We start from the raw sequence: 26,206 nt of genomic DNA, 5'->3' as shown, positions 1-26,206 counted from the left end.
ACAGCTAAAAATCTGCGTAAAATCCAGCTGCAATTAACAAACACACGAATGAATAATCAGACAGAGGTTTCAGTGTAATAACGAAAGTTTAATTAATCAGCAAATAACTTTCTCTTTTCTTCAATGTGATCACCGTCCTGCTGAAAAAGGCATTGCATCCTGAACACCGTGTTCTCTATGGCCGAACGTAACATGTCCGCAGGAATGTTCATCACAGTTCGAGAAATGTCCTTCAAAGTCATCAAGTTTGGGACAGTACTAAGATAGTCCAAGGTCTATCTTAGTACTGTCCCAAACTTGATGACTTTGAAGGACAACATTTCTCCAACTGTGATGAACATTCCTGCGGACATGTTACGTTCGGCCATAGAGAACACGGTGTTCAGGATGCAATGCCTTTTTCAGCAGGACGGTGATCACATTGAAGAAAAGAGAAAGTTATTTGCTGATTAATTAAACTTTCGTTATTACACTGAAACCTCTGTCTGATTATTCATTCGTGTGTTTGTTAATTGCAGCTGGATTTTACGCAGATTTTTAGCTGTTTTGCTACAACAGCGCCAAATCCACCCCTACCGGAAAATTTGGGCACTACTTTTTTCTTCGCGGAATCTCTTTCCCATGTTGTCCTTAGTCACTCTCCCAAATTTGGCGACAGTCCGGCTGCTAGATTGCTCTACAGATGTTTCTGAGTACCGTCAGTTTAAAAAAAACACCCTGTATATATTTTTTCCGCTATTTATTTTGTTTATTTATCTATATTTTGTCCGTTTGGGCGTTTTCCGTTAATTTTCATATTTATTCCGAACACATTTTATGTTCTATATTTAATGTTCTATTTTTTTTGTAACCGAGGAAGATCGTTAAAAACGATTGAAAATGTTATTATTTTATTAAATTTTGCTGGATTGATAAAGGTGTAGTTTATTTAACTTATTCTACTTCCAGTACATAGTTTTACATACCTATAAATAACTACAGACTAATATGTAGAGCCTATATATATGAAAACTGGTAAGACTGATAGCCACTTAGCCACTGATTATCCGTCCTTACATTATTATAATATATTAATATAAATTAATCAGTAGAATTACCTTTGCTATTATTTAACTTAAAGATTACATTATAATTATAATCTAACTAAACGTTTAAAGTTAATTATCTCTATCTCAAATGTTAAACCGAACCAAAGTTAATTTTACTACCTAAATGTGTAAGAAGTTTTACTGATTTATAGTGACCAGTATAAATAATAAAAGCTTTTAAAGTATTTTTTAAAAATGTTTTATTTCATTAAAAAAACATAAATTGCAGGATAGATAGATAGATAGATAGATAGATAGATAGATAGATAACACTTTATTGCACCAAAAATACATCCACGCTGGATCCGCGCTGGATCCAGCTGGAATGATTTCAATCCAGCAAAAATCCAGCTGGATTCAAAACACTGCTGGATTGCAATCCCTAATGCGAATATTTCGGTTTAAAAATTAAGTTTTTACATAAATTTATTGAAATTTAAATATAATTTTTCCTTACTAGGTAAAAAAGTAATTGTATTTATCATTATTTTATAAATATTTTTATTAAATAACTTGCTATCAATAATACTAGATATATTAAGACAGATATTAATTCGTTTAAAAAAAATTAAATTTACGATATGTCAGAGCATTTATTTTTCCTTTTTTTCGAAATAAAAAATAAATCGGTATCTGATCAATTTAAACTTAATTTCGTGTTTTAAAATTTTAAATAATAATTTGAATTTGTTATATATAAAAATATATTTTGTTATATTTTTAACTTACGTTTAAAAATATTATTTCCAGGAAGAAATCAAAAGATCAAGAATCTGATAGCGAATTACCAGATGATACGTCCAAAGCTAGAAATAATGTTAAAAATTTAGTTGATAGTGAGAATATAAATACAATTCAAATCAAAAGAACTCAACCGATTCCAACTCCAACGAATATATATATAGAAACCCGCGATAGATCATCATCTGTGCATGGATTAACAGTATATAGCAACCGATCCCCAGTATCTCCACGAGTTCGTAGTTTGGAAGAAGATATGGAGGCTTTACGCTTATCTCGACAAGATAATCCTTATATTCAACAAAAATTAGAAAGCTATTCTTTATATGGAGATTCCCGAGGATCTATATCTCCATCATCTGTTTATTCGTCTTTGCAGAAACACGACGAAGAAAAACTTGTGTCTGAGGAATTTGAAGATTTAATAATTAAAGAAGAAAACGAACAAAATTTACACGAACATTTAATTCGAAGTCCACCTCCGAAATTTCCGAAGAAAATGTCTCAGTTTGTTTTCCATAGCAGGACTGGTTCACCACAACATCAAGTTCGTGACTCATACGAGAGTATCCAAGACAACGTTAGTCAAGTGTCTAACCTAACAAATTCGAATACTCTGTTAAAAACAAAAGGAAGTCTATCCATGGTAAGTTGTTGGATTTTTATCTGATTGCAAATTTAAAATTGAAAAAAAATCGATTTAAACGAAAGTAATTTTTGAAAGGATAATGATTCTTTAAATGCCATTTAAAGGAATCATTAATATAAATACAAAACTGATAACATTCTAAATGCATCGGTGTTCTGTAATTAATATAAAATGTAAGATTAGGCAGTTATCGTTAAGATAATAGTCACTCAGTATTGCTTGCTAATGTAACATTTTAATGCAGTTAAAAAAAGATTTATATACTGTTTTAGTAAGGATCGTTAAAATCTAAGGTATGTTACTGATAACGGAACTTCCGAAAGTATTTTATGTTCTCGACAGATTTTATTGATGGGAACTATCTATTCTATTCTGTTATCCGATTTAGAAATAAACGGTTTTCCATTGAAGCTGCAAAAGTATTAAATGTTTTCAGGAAACGTTATTTTGGTTTCCGATACATTTTCCTTTAAGCTTACATCGTGTTTCTAATTTATTGTATTAGATAAAACTTTCCTAAAATAATATGTGTGTAAAAAGAGTTGAAATTTTTATTATTATTATGACTTAATATATTATACTATATTATAAATTCAAATTATAAAATCTTAATTGAGCTAAGTAATAATTTAAGGTTTCGAAAACTTTCAATTTAAGATAAAGAAATAATCATTAATTTTTGCATTCTACCTTTTTATATGATGATGGAAATAATGAATATAATTTTCGTGAATTGAAGAATCACGAATACATTCTCTTAACAGTTTATTTATTTACCAGGGTATGTATTTTAGTTTCAACTGCTAATCTGAACTAACCTATTTAGGTAAAAATTTTAAAAGAATTTTATTTGAAAGTTAATAACCGCTTAAAACGTGCAAATTTTAAATGATTAGTTTTTATATTTAATTTTATTAGTTATTATTGACTAAATGTAAGTTATACTGCATAAAAAATGAGATTATGTAAACACAATACATTTTCAGTTTAAATGTTAGCAGCAATCGATAATAAGTCTTTCAGCAGCAATAACGATCTATTTATGTAATAAATTAAGTGACAATTTTAAAATATTACACAATATATATATTTTAAATATCCTCATACACATGTATATGAAAATTATATTAAAATTAATTATTGTATTAGAATAATTTAAGAAATAAATTTATTTTTGTTAGTTTATTCTACATTAATATACTTATTTTATATTTATTAATATAATTATATTTACTTTATTATAGTCAGATTAACTAAATTTAATTTTATTGCATCGTGGGTTTTACTAAAATATACTTTTAGAAATAACATACTGGAATGCTTAGTGTTATAAAATTGTTTTTGTTCTTAAATTTTGAGAATTTATAATGTTACTCGTAGTTCGTGTAACAACCAGTGAAATTTTGAAATTTTTTTAAATGAAATATTTTCGTTTTAGTTAAAATAGATCTAATCATTAAATTATTTTTTGATATACAATGTAATTCTATATAAGATAAGAAAAATGTCGAAATTCTTTTCAAATGAACAAGTCTTTCCTTGAAACGTTTTTGCAAATAAATTAAAAGATTTTGTTTAGTATTTTAGTTTTAAATAGTCATTTATTTTATCTTTATTGTTACAATCGTTACGTTCACTCGCTTGACGACTCTACTTTTTATATAATTAACTTGTATAAGTTTTAAGGCGTTAGTTTCCCTATTGTAAATTTTTTTGTTGCTTAATAGGTCAATGAAACAGAGTACAAATTTCTATAATTTCTTATTTAATTACATTAAATCAGATTTTGTCTGAATTGTCCATTAAATTTTAAAATTAAAAAAAAAAATTGTAATTGTAAATCGTGTATTAAACTTGGTAAATGAAGAAATAAAAAACTCTTAAATGGGATTTATTACCGATAATGATTTAACTAAAATAATTTCTATGATAGAATGAGAGTATTAAAGAGAGATTATTTCTTGTAATATGAGATATAAATACAAAATATAAACGATTGCTCTTTTAGATTCAACTATTTTAAAACATTTAGAACATTATCAACAAGTAAAAGACATTTGTATTAAAATGTTGCACTCAAATTAATAATTTGATTAAGAAAACATAATTATTAAAAGTGGATTATACAAATGTTTAATGTAGAGTATTCCAAAATTAAATATTTAAATATTGTTAAAATTTTTATTATTTTAGTATAAAACAAAGCAAAGCAAATTAATAATAATCAGGGTTATTTATTATAATTTATGAATTTTAAAAAATGTATTTATTATTACACTCTAAAATCTTTAATAAAATACTTTTTCAATGTGGAAATTACAGTAATCTCTCCATTTACACAAATTCATTTTAATGCAGTTGAAAAGTTTTGTTTTCGTTATCAGTAACCTTTCATATAGACTTATATTTTATAAAATGATTAGTTAAAACTTCTCTACCCTAGTAAAAGTAAATTCCTATTTTATACAGTTTTCCGTAATTTCATTTACGCGTTATTTTCGTGGAACTAATTACTCCCGTAAATGGAGAGACTTCAAAATAGAAATAAAACCCTGAAAACCTTTTTCGTGTCAATTCTCTCATTGATTCATCTAAGAAAAAAAAAAAAAAAAAAAAAAAAAAAGAGGAAAAAAATCGAAGTTTCTTTCTTGTCAGTGACTCCAAATATTTCCTTTAATTAAGTAAAGAAATATATTAAGATTCTGTCAGTCACCTGAATAAAATTGGTAATCTAGATTCTAATTGGAATCAATTTAGATGATATAATTAATATTTAAGTGTGATTATTATATTATTTATCTACAAATTTATCTGTTTGTTTTATATTACATTTATTATAAATATGATATGGTATATAATAGATAAAATACTTAATAAAACAACAGCATTGTTTTGCAAAATCAATTTTATTTTTATTATTTTTTAATCAAACTGTTTTCAATTAAAAATGCAATATAAGAAGATTATTATGTATATAATTATATAAGCTATATCTAAAAACGAACAGCACATCAATTCAACAGTTCCTTCATATGTAAAGCTAGCCAAAGATAATACCATTCTTTATATTTACACACTGGCGTATTCACGTAATATCCAACATTGAAATGCATTTTTAATTTTATTATGAATGTAAATATTACATGAATATAAATTGAAAGTAAAATATGTGAATCGATTTAAATTTCACGAAATAGAATTTTTAAATTCGAATTGAATAAACTATTTAAACAGCCTCTAAAATATTTAAATACTCGTAAATATGCGGGTATATCTTTGTCAACATATTACACAGTTTATCTCTATTATTGGATTTTTACATATGTCAAGAGCTATGTCATTAAAAAAAAAAGTTTAGTCATTTCGGATTTACTAATAAATAGAAATGAATATAAAAATTAATAATAATAATAATAATAATAATAATAATTAGTAGACATCCACGAACCATACTACAAATACTTTCCGCAGACAGTATTGGAAAACAACACGCACAAAATGTACTACGACAGAGCCATAATCACAGATAAAACAATTTACCACAACAGACCAGACATCACACTCATTGACAAACACAATAAAATCACATACATTATAGACATATCCATTCCAAACACTCACAATATACAAAACGCATGCACTGAAAAAATTAGCAAGTACACAGAACTTGCCCAGGAAATAAGGCATCTGTGGAGGATGGATAGGGTGCTTATTGTACCTGTTGTTCTCTCCTCTACAGGTGTCATACCACACACACTACACAAAAGCCTGGGCACGTTACAATTGAATAGAAACACATACATCATTCTACAGAAGGCCACTATATTGAATACATGTAATATTGTGAAAAAATTCCTGAATACAGACACACACACTGATACACTTCTTTAATTTCTGTTTTGTTTACTATGCCTTGACTTTGGTCCGGCATAGTACGTAGCCACCGGTGTTAACCGAGTATATCTCACTTAACCCAACATAATAATAATAATAATAATAACAAACACAATAATATGCTGGGGCAGTCACAGTAGTGACACACCATGGACTGAAAATACAATCACAGACAATACACACAAAACACAGTTCTATCACAAGCCTGCCTGGCAGAGAAGAATAGAAACACAAATAAATGACATTAGACAGCAATTAGGCAGGCTAACACAATACACTAAAAACAACATAACACCCAAATTAAGGAAACATCTCAAAAACATTTTCGAGAAAATAAAAACACACACAAAACACGAACATCACAACACACGCATTACAGAATACATTGATACACTAAAACAAAAACTTGCTGCCAAAGCACGTAGACTCAAACGATACAAAACATGTACACTACGAAAACAACAAAATAAATTATTTACAAACAATGAAAAACTCTTTTACAGACAAATTAATAACAAAGCAAACACTGATACACAGCACAGTGGCACTCCAACAGAAGAAGAACTCACAACATATTGGTCTTCTCTTTGGTCCAGTGCTGTCACGCACAATGCTGATGCAGGCTGGATCGAGGAGGAGAACAGAAACTTGCACAACATACCAACTATGCCCTGTGCTGAAATAAACATACATGATTTCCAATACACTGTTAACAGAACACACAACTGGAAGACACCTGGTGTAGACAACATTCACAATTTCTGGTACAAAAAGTTTACATCACTGCACCAGGAACTAGCTAAACACCTAACACACATCATCATCAATCCACAAGACATGCCAAATTTTTTTACTCAGGGCATCACCTACATGAAACCTAAAAACAACAATACCACAGACCCCACACAATACAGACCAATTACATGTCTTCCAACACTGTACAAATTATTGACATCCTGTATCGCAAACAAAATATACAAACATATTGAAGAACACGACATTCTAACGGAACAACAAAAAGGTTGCCGTAGAAATCATAGGGGATGCAAAGAACAGTTACTCATAGATTGTCATTCTACGGCAAGCACACAAACAACACAGAAACATACACATGGCATATATAGACTACAGAAAAGCATTCGACAGTGTTCCACACAGTTGGCTGCTACATATTCTACACATGTACAAAATACATCCATCACTCATTGCATTCTTTCAAAACACTATGCAGCACTGGAGAACAACACTACATCTCAGGGTTAGTAACACTTCCATACAAACAAACCAAATTTTTATTAGGCGAGGAATATTTCAAGGAGATTCCTTGAGTCCTCTCTGGTTCTGCTTAGCCCTGAATCCATTATCCAACATGTTAAACAACACGCAATATGGTTACAATATCAGACACAAAAAAACAACACAGTTTACACTGTCACATCTCATGTACATGGATGACATAAAACTTTATGCATCCACACAAAAACAACTTCATCAACTCCTACAAATCACACATTCATACACCAAGGACATACAAATGGAATTTGGCCTAGATAAATGCAAAACACTTCACATAGAAAAAGGAATCCTGAAGAAAGAAGATTTTGCACTTGGAAATGGAGACATTATTGAATCCATGGAAGAGGGCGAGTTCTACAAGTATTTAGGATTCCAACAGGCCAAACTAACAGAACATACACAAATAAAGCAAAGATTAATTAAAGAATACCAAAGTAGGTTAAATGCTATTCTCAGAACACAATTAAATGCAAAACACACAGTTAAAGCAATAAACACATATGTCATCCCAGTACTCACATATTCTTTTGGAGTTATACATTGGACTCACACAGATCTTGAGCAACTCCAAAGGAAAACAAGAACAACACTTACTAAGCATAAACAACATCATCCTAAATCCGCCACAGAAAGATTAACCCTTCCACGTAAAGATGGCGGACGTGGCCTGATTGACATAGTTAACCTTCACTACAAACAAATACAGTCACTGCGAGAGTTTTTCTACAAAAAACAAGAAACATCACAATTACATAAAGCAGTAACTCTAGCAGACTCGAATAACACACCATTAAACTTACACTCACATCATATGGACACAACACAACATATAAAAAGCATAGACACCATTAAGCAATCGTGGGCTCGAAAGGCACTCCATGGCAGGCATCCTTATGATCTGGCCCAGGATTTTGTTGACAAAACTGCGTCAAACAGCTGGTTAGCTCGGGGATGCCTCTTTGGGGAGACGGAAGGATTCATGATTGCCATACAGGATCAGGTCATAAATACTAAAAACTACAGAAAACACATACTCAAAGATGCAACACTCAGAAATGACACATGCAGAAAATGTCACGTCATGCCAGAAACTATACAACATATCACCTCTGGTTGCAAGCTCTTGGCACAGACAGATTATTTACACAGACATAACCAAGTAGCAAATATAATACACCAAGAGCTTGCAAAGAAACACAAATTAGCAGACATCCACGAACCATACTACAAATACATCCCACAGACAGTATTGGAAAACAACACACACAAAATGTACTACGACAGAGCCATAATCACAGATAAAACAATTTACCACAACAGACCAGACATCACACTCATTGACAAACACAATAAAATCACATACATTATAGACATATCCATTCCAAACACTCACAATATACAAAACGCATGCACTGAAAAAATTAGCAAGTACACAGAACTCGCCCAGGAAATAAGGCATCTGTGAAGGATGGATAGGGTGCTTATTGTACCTGTTGTTCTCTCCTCTACAGGTGTCATACCACACACACTACACAAAAGCCTGGGCACATTACAATTGAATAGAAACACATACATCACACTACAGAAGGCCACTATATTGAATACATGTCATATTGTGAGAAAATTCCTGAATACAGACACACACACTGATACACTTCTTTAATTTCTGTTTTGGTTACTATGCCTTGACTTTGGTCCGGCATAGTACTTAGCCACCGGTGTTAACCGAGTATATCTAACTTAACCCAACATAATAATAATGACAACTCTATTTAGCATATAATGAGTTTATCTGTTATTGGGGGATAATACAAAATAAAATAATGAAGAATTAAAATAATAACAATTAGTCACTGAAATTTTAATTATTTTCAATACTCTTGATGTGACAAAAAATTTATAAATTATATTTTGATATATTTTTTTTTTTGGTAGAGAATTAACGAGTCTAAACAATCGTATTACTTAAAAAATAGCCTACGTTTCTTCTAAAAGCAAGTCTAAAAGTCTTTCTCTGAGTTAATTTCTTCCAAAAATTCTATTTTTTCCCCTCTCTTAATTACTTTACTTCTTACATCACATAAAATGTTTTGTAGAAAATAACTTCTCACAAAATTTACAAATTTCAGTACGCAGCAAGATTTTTCAGTCTATTATTAAATATTTTGAATTTAATCTCATTTTCATATTATCTTATAAAAATGGGGAGTATTTAGAGAAACAATTTCAAACTTTCACCAAATTTCTTGTAATAAACTTAAGTACGGAGGACAATACTAATAACCTTATTATTGTTTTTAAATCTATAAGCCTACTCTTATGTAACCTTAAACAATAAAAAATAACTAATGATAATCGTTTTCAATGTTTTTATTTTTATCTTTTACCTTTGATATTTGGTATTAGGTAAATTTTTAAATCTCAAATGTGAGCAATATTCAAAAAAAAAAAAAAAAAAAAAAAAAAATCGTCCTATTGTGATTTATATTTTTAAAATTTGTATTTATCAACTCAATTCTTCAGAATTTTGATAATGGATAATTTTTAAGTTCCGTTTTGTTCTGTAATCTGACCTCTGGTGCTATATTTCCTGCTTTTATGTCAGGTGCCTGGATGTTTAGTCATTTCGGAGTCTGTCTATTGATAGTCGGAAATCGAATCTATTTCTCTGACTTCATTGGCGCCAGTCTAAAATCCTATGAAATAGGTCCTGAATAACCACGATATACGCGGATATAGATAAGACTCTACATGTACAGTACCAATGATTCACTTTCGCAAACATATGAATATATGTCATCCAGTTAAGTTTCGACTTTGAGTTGGAATAAACTTATTACATTCATTTACTCTTTATTTTTAGTTCGTTCTTAATACGCAAGTGAGAAATAGAGTTGTTATGACAAAAATAATCGATGTTTTAAATGCTTTTTTTTCATTCTAAATTTAAAGTGTCAGACGTGGTTTAATTAATTTTATGATAATTAAATTTCGGTTTAATATACTAAGCATAAATTACTTTCTAATTTAATGTAAAACGATGTAAGTCAAAATTTAATAGCCAAGTGATGAACATGTTATTCATTTAAGTAAAAAAAAAAAAAAAAACTTCATCGCTGTTTTAGAAGACAATGAATTTGCCTGTTTCCTTGTCTATGATATATTATATAAAATTATACAATGGTTATACAGTATTACATTGTTTTTATGTTAATGTAGTAAGTTATTATTTTCGCATTTGTTTGACGAATAGAATTTTCTTCCTTCGGGAAGAAATATACAAAAAATACGGCAAAATGCCGTATTTTTTTGTCGTGTTTGCAGAGAAAATAGTTTTTTTTTACAAATTAATTTTGAATGAATGGGGTTTTTTTATTATACTTTCCAAAAGTGTTTTTCTGTTACTTTATACAATATTTTCATATTATGAAGAACATTTATAATATTCTTATTAAGATTCTTATTACGTATTAATGTAAAAAATAAATGTCTATAAACTAATAGTTAGTTTCATCAAATTATTTGTAAGATATATAAAAATTATATTTATGGCTGAAAAATAAAATAAAATATTTATTAAAATCAAGAAGTGAGCACAAATATATGGGCACATTCAGATTTATTTTATTGATACATTTAAATATTAAAAAAAATATTTTAATTTTTTAGTTTCTCATTTCAAGTGTAAATAATCTCTTTTCTTTTGTTTAATGATAATATTATCTTAAATTTTATTAGATAAATCTGTTTATCCTTTGACCAATATATTGAGTTAGTTTCTTTTTTGTTTCAAGACAAATGACTTGACAGAAAGAAACAAAACTTACCTCTCGTATGTTTTCGAAATAAAATAAAGATTCGCCAATGTTTGCAAATAAGTCTGGATACACTTAGCTTTTAATCCACTTTAATCAGTTTAAACAAATCTCAAGAATTTTGTATACTTGTATTTTTACTTTTCTGAAATTACTGAAAACATTTGTATTAAACACATAGAATAGAAATGACTTCTTTGAAAATTCGATACAACTAATTTTCATTTTTCTTGCTAATAAAATAAATCCCAAACATTTTTCTTGTGAAAATGTTTGGGATTTATTTTATTAGCATTATTGTATTGCATTATAGATAGGGTTAAAACAGTAAAACAACACTTTTGCATCGTATATAATAGTTCAAAAACAAAAAAATAATTTTAATAAAATATAGGTTTTTGTTTTCAATTCAAATATAATAAATAGAATATTCAAGCATTAGAAACTATATTAAAATACATTTGAAATTTTATGATAAATGACTGGTTTTAGGTGGAAGGTCCAATTCAAAAGTGAACCAAGTCCAAGTAAAATATTTCAGAGATAGCGAATTGTTTAGGAAATTTATTTTAATTTATCTTAAAAAGAAATCAAAATACACTAATGACTACTATGTATACTTAATGCAGTGTAATACACCATTTTTTCAAACATAAAATGCAGAAAAATTACAAATAACTTAAACACAACATAGGTAATAAAAGAAATTTTAATTTGGACTTTGTTCGCTTTAGAATGGAACCCTCCATGAGGATATGAGGATTTGCTATAGCTAACATTTGTTTCGCATAGCTGATAAATACTGCAATATATAAAGATTTCAATTACACAATCAGTTACTTAAATCCTTTTTTTCCTACACAACTACATACGTGAAAAAAATTACAAAGTATTTCAGAAATAAATATAGTTTACGAAATCAATCGTTAATGTGCGTCTTTCCCGTATACAGGGTAATATGCACACACACCATCGAGTGCGACTTGTCCCAGCGGAAACGATGGAAATTTATGAAAGGTGGTCTTACTACAAAATAAATCTAAACGCGTTTATGGGGTTTTTTGTTCCCAAAGAAAAAAAAAGATATTTGTGAGAGGATTTTTTTTCATGTAACTAGCCTATAGGTCTAGTAGAATAGGTTTTTCAAGTACCTGATTTTTCACACACAGGACACTTAAACAGGACTTTTTAAAAATCTCGGAATCTCGTGCACCCACGATGAGCAGTCCTTGCACTGAATCTAGTTTCTTGTGTTTTGTGGCTCATAATAAGAGAATGAACAAACGGAACAAATGTCATCGCTAACGGAAAGGTTAGAATAAACATGATTGCAACTTGTACAGTACTGGGCCTCGTATGACCGATACGGCTACCACTTACAAAAATCATGTGATCATACTTTATAAACCAAACAACTAATTTTTTTTTTAATGAAAATGCCGTATAAATTAATAAAACTGCATTTTCAAAAATAACAACTGTATAGGAAAAACTACTATCAGAACCTTGAAGATTAAAAACAAAACTTACCTATGTCGATTTAATTAGGTTTATGTCGTGTAATTAAACAGGTCATAAGCTACGCACGTCCATAGACCAAACAAGTTTGAACAGTATTGCGAAGTATGAAATTTTTCAGGGTGCTCATATTATTGTATGCGACATTCCTCAATCTATGCTGTCTACGAAAATGACTTTAAATTTAGTCTGATCATCTGACCTAATTATTGTATGAACATTTAGTTTAAATCTCTAAAAGTCTTTAAAAATAATTTAAATTTTTTCCTCGATATTGTTTTAGTCACTGATATTCTCAATTACACTATAACTTAAGTTTAATGTCTCTGGACTCATTCCAAAAGCGATAAGATATAGTTGATGTACAAAAGAGGTCAAAATGCGATAGATAATTTCAAAATAAAATCTTTAGATACAAAATTATTACAAAATGAATATTTTACTTTATTAAATGCTTGTATTATCTGATTCTTAATTTTATTACATCTTATAATTTATCATAATTGCTACATTCTATTATATTTGTCTTATATGCAAAAATGTCTCTAAATATTTTTTATAGAAGTACAATACCGTACATAATATAATTTATTTACACAGTCTTCTAGAGTGATTTTAATGTATTTTGAGTATTCTTGTTCCTGTTCCAATAAAATTATCAAATTTTATTGTTTTTTGTTTATTCCAAACTCTAAAAACTTGGATTATTAAAATCCAATTTTGAACTTATTTGAAGTTCAATATTTTTTCAACAATAATTCAATGCCGTTTTCAATCGTATTAAAAGAGCTTTACTAGTCGGTAGCTAAGTAGATGGCTTTAACGAATGAAATATTTCCAATTAGTCAATTGAACTGAAATCTAAAACTAGCGATTTTTCTAAAAGTTGCAGAACATTCTGAAAATTTTAAAACTTCTAACACATTAACTTAGCTGCATATTTACCTTTTAGAAATACCTTTTTGAATCTGTTATTCCGGTGTTAATTCTAGTGTTATATAAATTTGAAATAACAATAGATTATCAATCAAGTAATTCTAAAATTTGAAAAACTAGTATTTTTATGCTAACCATACTGGATAATTTAAATTAAATTGGATCCGTAATCATTTATGTCAATAAAACTATCGCATGTTATAACTTTTACATAATTTTCCTAACATGCTATAAATGAGAAACCAAGTACAGTACTTGAATTAACTTTGTAAGGCATTTAAACTTGTGTGACATTTATCATAGTTAAATACAGTATTTTATTTAATAAATAAAGTGTAATTTAACTTTTTTTGTTCAGAAATAATTGGCATATTGGCTATATGCAATAATTATTGAATAATTTTTCGGGAAAAAATTGATTGTGTAGAGATTTGAATCCATAATCTTACCTTTGAACCCGGAAAAATTCTTCAAAAACTTCACCCCTTTTCAAAAATTATTTTAGTTTTGTTTTTATTTTTTCTGTCCTGAGAGCATTAAGAAAGCTTTTATTTGTACTGTAACTATCATAAATTCGACCAGCTCACAATAGGAGAACCGAATAATGAGGTAGGCTACAGGACTTTGACATATTCGGGCTAGGCCAGCTAGAAAAGTTTCTGAATATATTACGCGGATTTACTCGTAGATCCGGATTTCAGAGTTGTAGACACATGATTTATCTGTCTCGGGACCTCTAATTTTAGAGATGATATATGATTTCTTTATAAGTCAGATAATCCCGTATTAGTACCATCGGTTCGTCCATTACGAAAATGATAAGATTCGTGTCGCTGGTTAATTTTTAAATGGAAGATGTAATCTAATCCCAACATTAGATGTAGATATCAAATTTTATATCATGTTTATTAACTCTTAATTTTTTGTTATGTTTAATTATTTAAGACTATTTTAAATAAATTGCAATGCCATAAATAAGATTGGAAAATATTTTAAAATTTATTTAGAATGTATTAATTATACGAGTAAACGGTAATCAAATTTACTTTGCATCAAAATTATGTTATTGAGAAATACTATGCAAATTAAAATGCAATTTTTTCACAAGAAAACATTGAGATACCGAAGATAGCTATTGATACAATTTTGAAAAGTAGCATTTTAATAAATTGTAGTGAATGTTAGTTTACAATAATTGACATTTACTGGCTTTTGCGATAATGAAGTAAAGAAGAAAATAATTTATTTTGCAACAAATAAAATAGCGATTTTCACGATATTCAGCTAATAATTTTATTGAAACTAGTTTTCTCGGACTCTAAATCCGTAAGCTTTAATATTGAGATGTTTACTATTCTTTTAGCTAAATATTTATCTAGTCAGCCGACAAACTCCTTTTATGTCCATGTAATAGTTGATATCTTGTTAGGATTTGGTAAAATACTATTTGAGATTAAAAAAATCGCGTGTTCTTTATTTTTTTAAACGAACTGTAGAAATGTGAGATTTGTCCTGCATTCCACGGAACTGGAAGACGAAGAAGTCAAACAGAAGGAGAACATCTGAACTTAACTTTTGAGCTATCGTTAGTATTACTTTTGAATATTTTTAATATTTCAGAACCGTATTAGACTTGTTTTAATTTTTATCCATCATTCAAGGGCAGATTTGTTATATTTCATTTAGAAGACCGTTCTTAAACAGTTTGACAGAAAAATAATGAAATTTAATAACTAATGAATAATGAATTTTATACGACAGATATTCAGATTATTATGACTCAAGTAAAATCATAAATATAATTATTTAAAGTTATTATTTCCAGATTGATGGGAAAATAAATCTGGATTTATTTTATAAATTTAAATACTTATTTTTTATATATTAACTATTTAAAATATAGCTTAAATAATAGTAAAGTTATCTAAAAATTATATCAAAATTTTAAGAAAGTTAATTTATTTCCAGTAATAAAATTTTCATAAATATGTAACTTTGGAATAAAATATAAAAATTATCTTAAGAAATTACGTTTATAATGATTATATATAAATTATTAATAAATACAGTCATTTGTTATTTAGCCTTAGAAATTTTAAATTCTTGAGCTCAATACATTTTGAAAAAATAATTTTTACATTAAGCTACTAATTAATTATAATTAGTATATAATATCTATATAACTTATTTAGTTGATATTTAACTTTTGTAAAAGATAATTAGTCACTGAATTCTTTTATCACGAAATATTATCATTACTACCGAAGTAAAGGCCATAAAGCTGTGTGAAGTTCCTTGTTGGTAAGTAATTAACTTTGTCCTGAATGATTTTGAATTATGGTCACTGTCGTAAAACCTACCTGGTAATATCATTTAAATTAAACTGTTATAATTTTTATTCAAACATGTGCAACCACATATACAGTAAGTTATTAAATAAGTTTTATAACAATGGATAAAAAGATAAATCTGCTAATACATCCGCAAATTTGTAGTATCGATATTTTAAAAAAATGTTTCAGTTGATTTTATTTTGAGTCGAATTTACAGTACTTTATATATAAGTAAATACAAAAGTATATGCAATTTTAATATTACTTTTTAAATTTTTGAATTAAAGTGTCTGTTAAGAATATAATCATAAAGTTACACAATTTAATTCAGTTCTCTTATATAATTTGATCTTTTATACTAACAATCCTAATTGATATCAAATGTTATTTTTCTGTAAATGAAAATTGTTTATCATATTAATCATATTAATTGTTAGAGTTAATTTGTTCTATGGGAGAAGTAAGATGTTTTATAATATAATATATAAACGTCAAAATCCTCCCAAAGATCACAGGAGACTATATTTTAGAGAACTGAAAAATGTTTTAAAGCACATTTAGTACGAAAAACTTTATATTTACGTATATAATTATAATATAATTATCTGAACAATGTAATTATTTTATTAATAATAGTAACATACAAAAAACGTATGCATTGAGAGGATTTTGAATCAGACAAAAATCTATAGCATATCTGTGAAAAAAAGTAAACTTTAAGAATCAGTATAGCCTCCTTTGGCCTTTAACACCTTCCTAATGCGACCAGGCATAGAATTAATAATAATCCGCAATCGTACAATGTTATTTTGTTCCACTCATCCTGTACTATAATTGGTGGATGCTTTCAGGCGGAGCTGCATAATCAGACAAGCAACGTTTAAGAAAGAACCAGATGTGATCAATTAGGCCGAGATCAGGCGATTGAGGCGGCCACTCAAACAGGTTAATATTTTGATCCTAAAGCCATGACATTGCTCTTCTGGATGTATGTTTTGAATCATTATTTTTCTGATAAAAGAAAGAGCTACTATCAATGTGGTAATAATCGACAAATTGTAACAAATAATTGTCATGTATCTCAACGTAAATAACGCTATCTATTCTATTAAGTATAGAATATAGCATTCTAGGCCAAAATAGGTAACACAGCCCCAGATCATAAGACTATCACCACCAAATTTCAATGTTTTTTGTACTTCACGCTCAGTTATAGACTTCATCGATGTAGTCCATCAACTACTAAAAACAAAACAAATATATATATATATATATTGATATTTTCAGTTAAATGCAAGTAAAACAATACTCGATCTACTTCTGACTTCGAGGACCTTATAGGTCAAATGGCAAACAAATGACAGGAAACAAACTAAACTTTCATTACCAACGCTTTTATTTTATCCATAGTATTTTATCTATAGCTTTTATTTTATCCATTTTGTTTTTAGTAGTTGATTGAATGTGCCGATCCCATTGGTTTTAATTATTGGATGTAGTCCGTACCCATTTTTTTCCATCTGAATCAACTCTATTAATTTTGGATTCATCTGACCATACAATCCTCTTCCAATCTTCTAAGGTCTAGTCTTTATGGCGTTTGGCAAAATTAAGATTTTTCTGTTTATGTAATTTGGTAAGTTTAGGCTTCTGCGGATAGTTGAAGTACTCACTTCTATTCATAAGCCATGTTTCAATTGCATCTTTACTTGTAATGATGTGTCGCAACGTCCACTCGTTATCAAACGTTTTCTTCCTGTCAGCTCTTAAATTTTCGTGATATGGTAACTCACTGTTTTTTATTCTGGATACACTCGAACGCCAAACACCAACTTATAATGCTGTTTTCTCAACAGAAAAACTTTTTTGGACTGGACCACAATACGGAGTTTCTTCTCACTGGAAAGCTTCTTCACGAAGACGCATATCAAGCAGCAGTTCACTTGCATATTTAGGGGAAGGGCTCCTGTTGCCGACCATGTAAGCCGAAATTCGTGCATAATTAGTCCATCTGAACAAGTTTAGGTGAGCTATCGTTACAGGAAGCATCATAAGATGATCTCTGTTCTCAATGGCATGTAAGAATGACAGGTTGCTTCACTTACGGAGATGGAAAAAATTATTGAGCAACGCCTCTTCTGATAGTTGACCACTTAAGTCTTAAGGTATTGTTAGGTCTTTAAAAGATAACAAAGATTCTGTGTTTCAGATGCGTATTTTTTACAAAATACTTATTATTGAGCTCGCTTACGTGTTTTTATGGGTGGGAAACTATAAAGCACCTGCCGTAGCTAACAATTTGAATCAATTCTGATCTAATATGAAAATAATGAGGTGGTCGACTATTGGGTCTACTGACTCCGTAAATTTTTGAGTCGATTGGACATGCGAATACTGGAATTTGGTGGTCGAATACTGGAATATTTGACTTTTTTGTGACATGTGTCTATGATTGACAAGCCAGGTCTCCCTTTCACGATTGTTACATATGTGAGGTTCTCGATGAAGGGAAACTCAGTTGTCGACCGCTATAAACGATCGTGCGACTACGCTGGTTGACTACTGATGCAGAATAACCATTGATGCACGCCTGTTTTCCAATGCGTGTTATTCCAGGGTATTTAATATTTAAATGTCATTCCGATCAAAATCATCCATAAAAACTGATGATAACTAAATTAACAGTTGTATAATTCATAGTTTTAAAAACCTTGCAGGTATCAGAGCATAAAATTGCTACCAGTAAAAAGCAAAGTCCAAAAACGCAAAATAAATCTGAGATCTGGAATTCCCTCAGAATTAAACTTGTAATAATTCGTTTTAGGAATTTTCCCTACTATAAACATCCTGTCTAAACCCGGCCCTGGACGAGAAAATATGCGTCCCGGCCATATAACTGTCAACAATCCTTTGTTCTTAAGCTTTAAACGGATCATCTTGCAACCTAAGTTTATACTTAACGATCCGAATTCGTCATGTATTTTGAATCCCGGGAACACCTATGACACAAATCGTCATCCACCTTCGATCACGTGACCTAATTTCTCAGGCTAAACTTATAAAAGCCACTCCTTCCACCCCCTCGGGGGAGTCTCTTATCATCTGCCGGACAAACGCCATCGCCGGTCGTCACCGACTCGGACCTACTGTCCGAACGTCTCCGCGCTCAGTCGCGACTATATAAAACTGTGCCTATTTCGGATAATAATCCCCACCTCGTGGATATCAAGTGCTAACTCTACGGAAACGAACTAATGAGGTATGAACCGAACTTGTAAGCTCTCTCTCTCGACCCCTACGCGACTTAGGGAAGTAGTCAGCTTTTGTATGTGTGTCCTTTGTTAAATTTAACAAATCTTGTTCTATTGCTAAATGGTCTCCTCTGTGTCTCGAATATCGCTTCGCCTTATCGTCGACCCCATCTCACCTCCTATCCACTCGCGTAACGCGTAACGCACCGGCCAAGTAACAGCTATCCTGACAAGAGAGACAGGGAAAGGGAGGCACGGCTTCCGCCTACCTCCCCGTTCTCACATATTGGTGTCACTCGAGTGGGGTTTCGACCTTTTCGGAACCCTGGTAAGGTGCCAGAAATCACATATCGGTTAGACCGATCTCACAAATCAGTATACAGAGAAAGCACTCTCTGATACTCTTTCTGCTGTTAGAGGCCAAAAAGTGTCTATATCAGAGCTGCATCAAGTTCTGAAAATTCTGAAAACAATTCAGTCCAATTCAAATCTATCGCCAGCAATTCCATATACATCATCACATGGAAAACGTGTGTCCTGGCTTTTTTTTCATCATTTGTATTGGCCACGACTAATTGGGACAAAAAAGAAACGTGAACGAAAAGATTCATGGAGAGATACACCTTTCTTTTGTAATATGAACATATTACAAAAGAAAAGAGCAAAAGCAAGCAAAGCAGAAGAAAAAGAAAGGAGGAAAGTTGAAAGACTGAAGAAAAACGCTGAAAGATCTTCCAGTAAATTTAGTGGCAGAGGGCAAAAACGCAGAAAAGTTTTTCATCACTAAATACAAATAAAGTTGTGATCAAACTGATAAGCAAAAGTGTGCAAATTGTGCTTGAGGATTCAGATAGTGATACAGAAATGGATGAACTAAAAAATGTTGGATGTGATTGTAGCAGGTAGTACCATTTGAAATGTTCCCCAATTGCAGGAACCCCTTATGATGTTACTGCAACAATGCAGCCCATATGTGATGTTTGTGTAGTAAATAAATCATAATTTACATAAATGTTCACGTGTAAGATTTCCCATTTATCCTACTGAATAAATAAACACCGCGACTTAGGAACTTCATGGTCAACTACTGGGTGAACAGCCCGTGTGATTAATTTTTTTTTCATAATTTAGACAAATAAGATCAAATAAAAAGTTTTTCTTTTTCATTACACGTATAGAATAAACTTTATTTTATTTTCATGAATGAATTTTGCTTTTTGCGTTACTACACATCGTAATAAAAAATATCAAAGTCCAAAACAGCTTTAAACAGTCGACTACTGGTGCCATTACCCTATACGCTGATATCTCGTTAATATGCACGAAATTACATTGTTTAACGGTGATGCTATAACAAATTAATATAAGCCTCAAAATCCTCCCGATGCGTCAAGCAGAATTTATACATCATAGATATTTTTAAAATATGAAAATTATTTTAATTTTTTGCTATTATGTGAATATTGTAATAAATTTACAGCTGATTTATTTCCTTTTCCTTTCGCATATCGAGTGGTTTTTGCTATTTTTCTATAGTACTTACAAACTTTAGGAGGATTTTGACGCTGAGTGTATATAAATTAAATTTAGTAAATATTTAATCATTTGCTATGTCTGTTATACTATTGTTTGTCCAAAAATTTGAATTAATTCAAATCATGATATATGGATACATAAAAATAAAGGACAACTTCTGAAAGTGAATCTCAATATCTTATTGTCATACTCAAGCATGTGAGCTTTTTAATGTATCAAAAATCAAGCGTGTAATTTTTAAAGAATTCATAACTTATGACAAATTGTTTTTAATTTCAAAACCCGAAATCCGTCATAATCCGATTTGACTAGACAAAACCTCTTTATTAATTGTAGTTTTAACTAGTTACGTCTAGATTTAACAAAATGTAGTTCACAATACTAATATTCACTAAAATTTCTTTAATTAATACGCGTTTAGCTAATAAGAAATAGTACTGACAAATTTCATGCCGTTAAAGCCGGATGTTGGTAAAAACTAATTGTATCCAGAGAAAAATAATACCAATTGTAATTAGATAAAAACTATATTAGGCTTATTATTTTAATCATAATTATTAGTACACTACACTCTTCGCTTGTCTTCATGTATTGAAAAAAGGCATGTTAACATGGCATTTCGAGATGCAAATATTTTCTTGTTTCTTGCAGAAACATTGCTTTAAAATATAATACTTCTTACATGCATAGCGGAGAACCGATGTTTTGTTTTTATGCCCGCATTCTTTGTCGCACATTTTTGTTTCTCAGTGATTCCAATTCATTTGTATTTAGTGATGCAAGAACTTTTCTGCGTTTTCCCCCCTCTGCCATTACATTTACTGGAAGATCACTCAGCGTTTTTCTCCAGTCTTTCCATTTTCCTCCTTTCTTCTGTTTTTTCTTGCATTTGCTCTTTTGCAGTTCTTAGAGAAATTTTTTAATTTATCTATTTTCGATCAAGAAACCTTGATGAGAAACTTCAAAGTCAGATCTAAAAGAAATAATTATCTATCGATTGTTTTTTTTTTTTTTTGTTTAACTTAATTTCTTTAACCTTATTAAAGTTAAGTGAACGTACTGTACTTGTAATATGTCAATAGTTTGTCCAAAACTCTATCCTTTGTCTCAATCTTTTACAGATTATTTTCATTTCTTTCTCTATGACAAACTCTCTCATTTTCGGAATACAAAACATAGCAAGCACCAAATGTCAAAAAGATACTAGTCAATTGAATGCAACCTCTTTAGCCCTGTTGTTCTATGGTCATAGTTGGTAAACTAAGTCAATTGGTCATCTTAATCCATAATGAACTCGAAACTTTGGTCTGGCTGCGATTATATGTCTATTAGCAGCTGTTCATTTCTTAGTGGAATAATGTGTTTGAAAAGTAAGTCTTTCTTCTTACTTTTCTTCGATGGCTTGTTTCGCACAGCAATAAAAAATTTTTATTATTTTAATCGTTTACGTTGGCATATTTTCGTGACGTTTCCATTTTTAGTCTATTCCGACATTCATATCCTACAGCTACATAAGCGTTTTCAATATAACACCGAATATTTTCTCAACTGACAAATAGTATTTCACATGTACATCTTTTGTGATCAACTTTTTCATTTCACCAATCTCAAGAACATCAAATCTTTTTAGTCTTCGATATTGCAAAGGCGTTTTCTTCACTGCAGATTTAGCTTCTTCAAACTCCGCCAAAAGCTTATGGTTTTCGTCTTTTGTTATTACATTGTAGTGGTTCTCTTTATCTTTTCCTAAAGTAAGTAATTTCTCCAAGAAACACCGTTTACGCCCTTTTCCGGGATCCTCCTCACGTCATCAGTCATCTCGAATAAACGTAATAAACACGGTAATTGTTAACGATTTCCTACACACTACTTAAAAGCACAATAAACTAAAACTCAAAGAATACAGCTTTACACGTGCACCAGTCAATTGCAGGCAGAAAATTTATAGTACTACTAAATAACTACTAGTAGAAAGTTCTCGACCATCAAAACGTAATAGTACAGTTGATTCTGACAAATGATGGGCAGAATCGATGTGAAATAGGGCTAGTCTGTAATCTAAATTTGTAGAAACACTTCTAACTGATTCACTTCAATAAGAACTTGTTTTGCATAGTAAAAACTTAAATACTTCGAAAACGTAATAATTACTCGTTTTTACTAACAGCGGAGAGTAATTTTAGGTTTAACTAGTTAAAACTAGAATTAACGAAGAGCCTTTGTTAGAATTAGTTTTTCCCGGTAAAATCTAGTTCTGACAAATTTCAGATTTTGGCATTCATGGAAGAAGTTATATTTGCTTTTGCCGAAACACGTTTGGATATTTTCAGTTATATTTATATTATATATATATATAATATAACTGAATAACTGAAAATATCCAAACGTGTTTCATTGTGTAATTATATATATATAATAATTACACAATGAACAATGTAATTATATATATATATATATATATATATATATATATATATGACAAATAAATTGTTTTTAAAAGAGGTCTTATTAAAACAATGTTTCTATGTTACTAAAGTGGTCTTATTAATATTTAAAATTAATTTAAACGTGTAAAAATAATCCATATTTTTATTTGTCATTTTCAGAACATTCAATGATCTCTAATCTTATGATCGAGTATTAGTTTTTTTTTTTAAATTTATTTATTTCTGTCATTATTTAACATTTCGATAACTTTTACAACAATTTTTCATGTAAATTATAATTACAGCTATTTGGCGAGAAATCCTAAAAATATATTTCTGTTGTCAGAATCAGATATAGGATTATACATTTTATATTTTCTCGGGTGTTAAAAATTACGAAAAGTTTCGATCGAAAGCGTTATATAACTTAATTTTTTATAATCCTAGTTTTATGGTCGTTTTCAAAGAATTGAAAGAAAATGGCTGATGGATCAATTTTATTTCTTGTAATATAATTTTTTGATACAATTTTTAGTTATTTTATTTTAAATTATTTAAATTTTAAAAGATATATCAAAATTGAATAAAATATATATTATTGTTGTTGCATTTTACGAAGGATTACTGTTTTAACAAATTATATATTTTTATTTATTAAAAATATTTTAATAGATAGATTTTTCACTTTTATTCGGCGATACCTTGTTAATAACTGTAGTTACAAAAATTTTGGTAATGAGTTATATTATTTAATAAAAGAAGAAAATATTATTGGAAAACGTTTATGTATTGTATCTTTCGAGTGTAATGTATTGTTAAAATAACATATCTAATATTTAAAAAGTTATATATAATTTCATTATAGTTTAGAAACTGTAACTGTGTAAAAAGAAGTCTGAACGTTTATGAATTTTCATAGATGTATCATTTCTCAATAGAGAAATTTCGAATTTATTTCGATTAAATTTTATAAAATTAAGAGGAAGGAAGTAGTACAGTATTTCTTCACTAATTTGACGACAAAATTTTTATATTTTTAAGAAAATTTTTTCAAAATAATTTAATTTACAGTTACAGTTTAATCGTTATCATTATATTTTTATTCAAACGAATAAATTATTTAAAGAATTTCTATATCAAATTTAATAGACTCTTCCTAGAATGAAATTATATTTGTGGTTGTGAAATAAAGACTATTTAAAAAGTCAATAGATAATTTTGAAATTTTGAATATAAGTAGCTAATGATAAAATTTTCAAAATAATTTATTTAACATGTTACTTACATATAAGTAAAATATATATAAAATAAATAACTTTCAGTTTTTTATTTGTTCAGTATTTTATGACTTTTTTAATATTGTTAAAACTTATAATGAAAAATTCTTCAGAAATTTCACTCTAATTAAAAATGAATATTAAAAATAACTAAATTAAAATGCAATAAACTGCAGTAAATTCAGTTATTACGAAAAGAGAGAACGATAATATATCATATATGCTTATTATAACAGACATAACAATAATCATGGTACAGATTTAATTATGTTTATTATTAAAATGTATAGCATTGAATACAGCCTAAGTGAACGAAATATAGATTCATTCCAGTTGTTAATAAAGTTAAAAATTAATTATAAAAAACGGTGTAATTAATTGGCACAAATAATTATGTAATCTAAATTGTATTGTTTGCTTTTATAAACGATATGTGCGTTTTTTCTCAAATCTTTAGAATGTGTCTTGATGGAGAGAACTGTATAACATCATTAAAAATTATATTTTCATTTATATTTACTTCATTCCATTATATCAAATTGACGAATCGACTACATAGTTCGATTTATCATACGATGTAATGGAATGAAGTATAGAAAGATTTGTCAATAAATTGTCTTTTAATCCTAGTTAAGAGAAAAATCTTGGCTACTACAAATCGATTTCGATTATTCTTTTATATTTTATAAGAAAACTGCCAAGAATAAAAAAAGCTATATTAATGTGAGAAGGTTTAAAATATATTATATCTAACGTATATAAAGGACTATTTAAATATTACAAAATGACTACTTATAATCTGTTGGTTTATGTAAGACGTATTACGATGATGGTTGTTCTTTGCCTGGTGCTGTACCTGTATCTGAGTTTATAATACTATTTTTTTCAAGTTGTTCAGCTTATAATTTAAAACAAAATGAAATATTTTAAGATGCATAAAAAATTCATGGATTATATGTATATAGGACTTTAATAATATCGAAGGAATTGATAGAAAGTTTATTCACGAGTCTATTTGTTCACAGTAAAGTACAGTATAATTTATAAAACGCTCTTATACATGTATAGTACATATCGATAAGCGATATATTTATTTTATTTACACATCTACATTCCTAAATTTTAGACAATAATTACTTAATATCTGATAGGATATTTGAATAACTTTATTGTTTCCTTAATTTCTTATATAAAATAAATAGCTTATCAAATACGCTTGCACTATCCTAGAGCTTGCTTTTTTACAAGTAAAATAGAATTCTATTTTATTTACAAGAGATGATTTCCATTTTTTTATTGTTGGATATTTTTTCTAGGAAACAAAAGAGCAATTGATTACTAGAATTTGTGCCGCATATGAATTGAACCCGATTTCCCGTCTGATGTGTAAATGTTTTCACTCTGTCATTCGAGAAACTAGTTTTTTATTGTTCGCGATTATCTGAA

General features: G+C 29.1%; 1 protein-coding gene across 2 annotated transcripts in view; it reads left to right on the top strand.

The window, feature by feature from the left end:
* LOC136973579 (uncharacterized) overlaps window positions 1–26,206 on the top strand; it is a 127,537-nt gene that overhangs the window by 74,980 nt on the left and 26,351 nt on the right. For both annotated transcript variants that reach the window (XM_067268307.1, XM_067268308.1), the window contains exon 3: window positions 1,839–2,475. In XM_067268307.1, coding sequence (XP_067124408.1) covers window positions 1,839–2,475 — 637 coding nt within the window. The remainder of the gene's footprint in view (window positions 1–1,838; window positions 2,476–26,206) is intronic.

This window comes from Centruroides vittatus, unplaced genomic scaffold (assembly GCF_030686945.1).
Source record: "Centruroides vittatus isolate TY-2023 unplaced genomic scaffold, ASM3068694v2 contig_3221, whole genome shotgun sequence".
NCBI classification, from domain to species: Eukaryota; Metazoa; Arthropoda; class Arachnida; order Scorpiones; family Buthidae; genus Centruroides; species Centruroides vittatus.
This window is presented reverse-complemented; position numbering and strand designations above follow the sequence as displayed.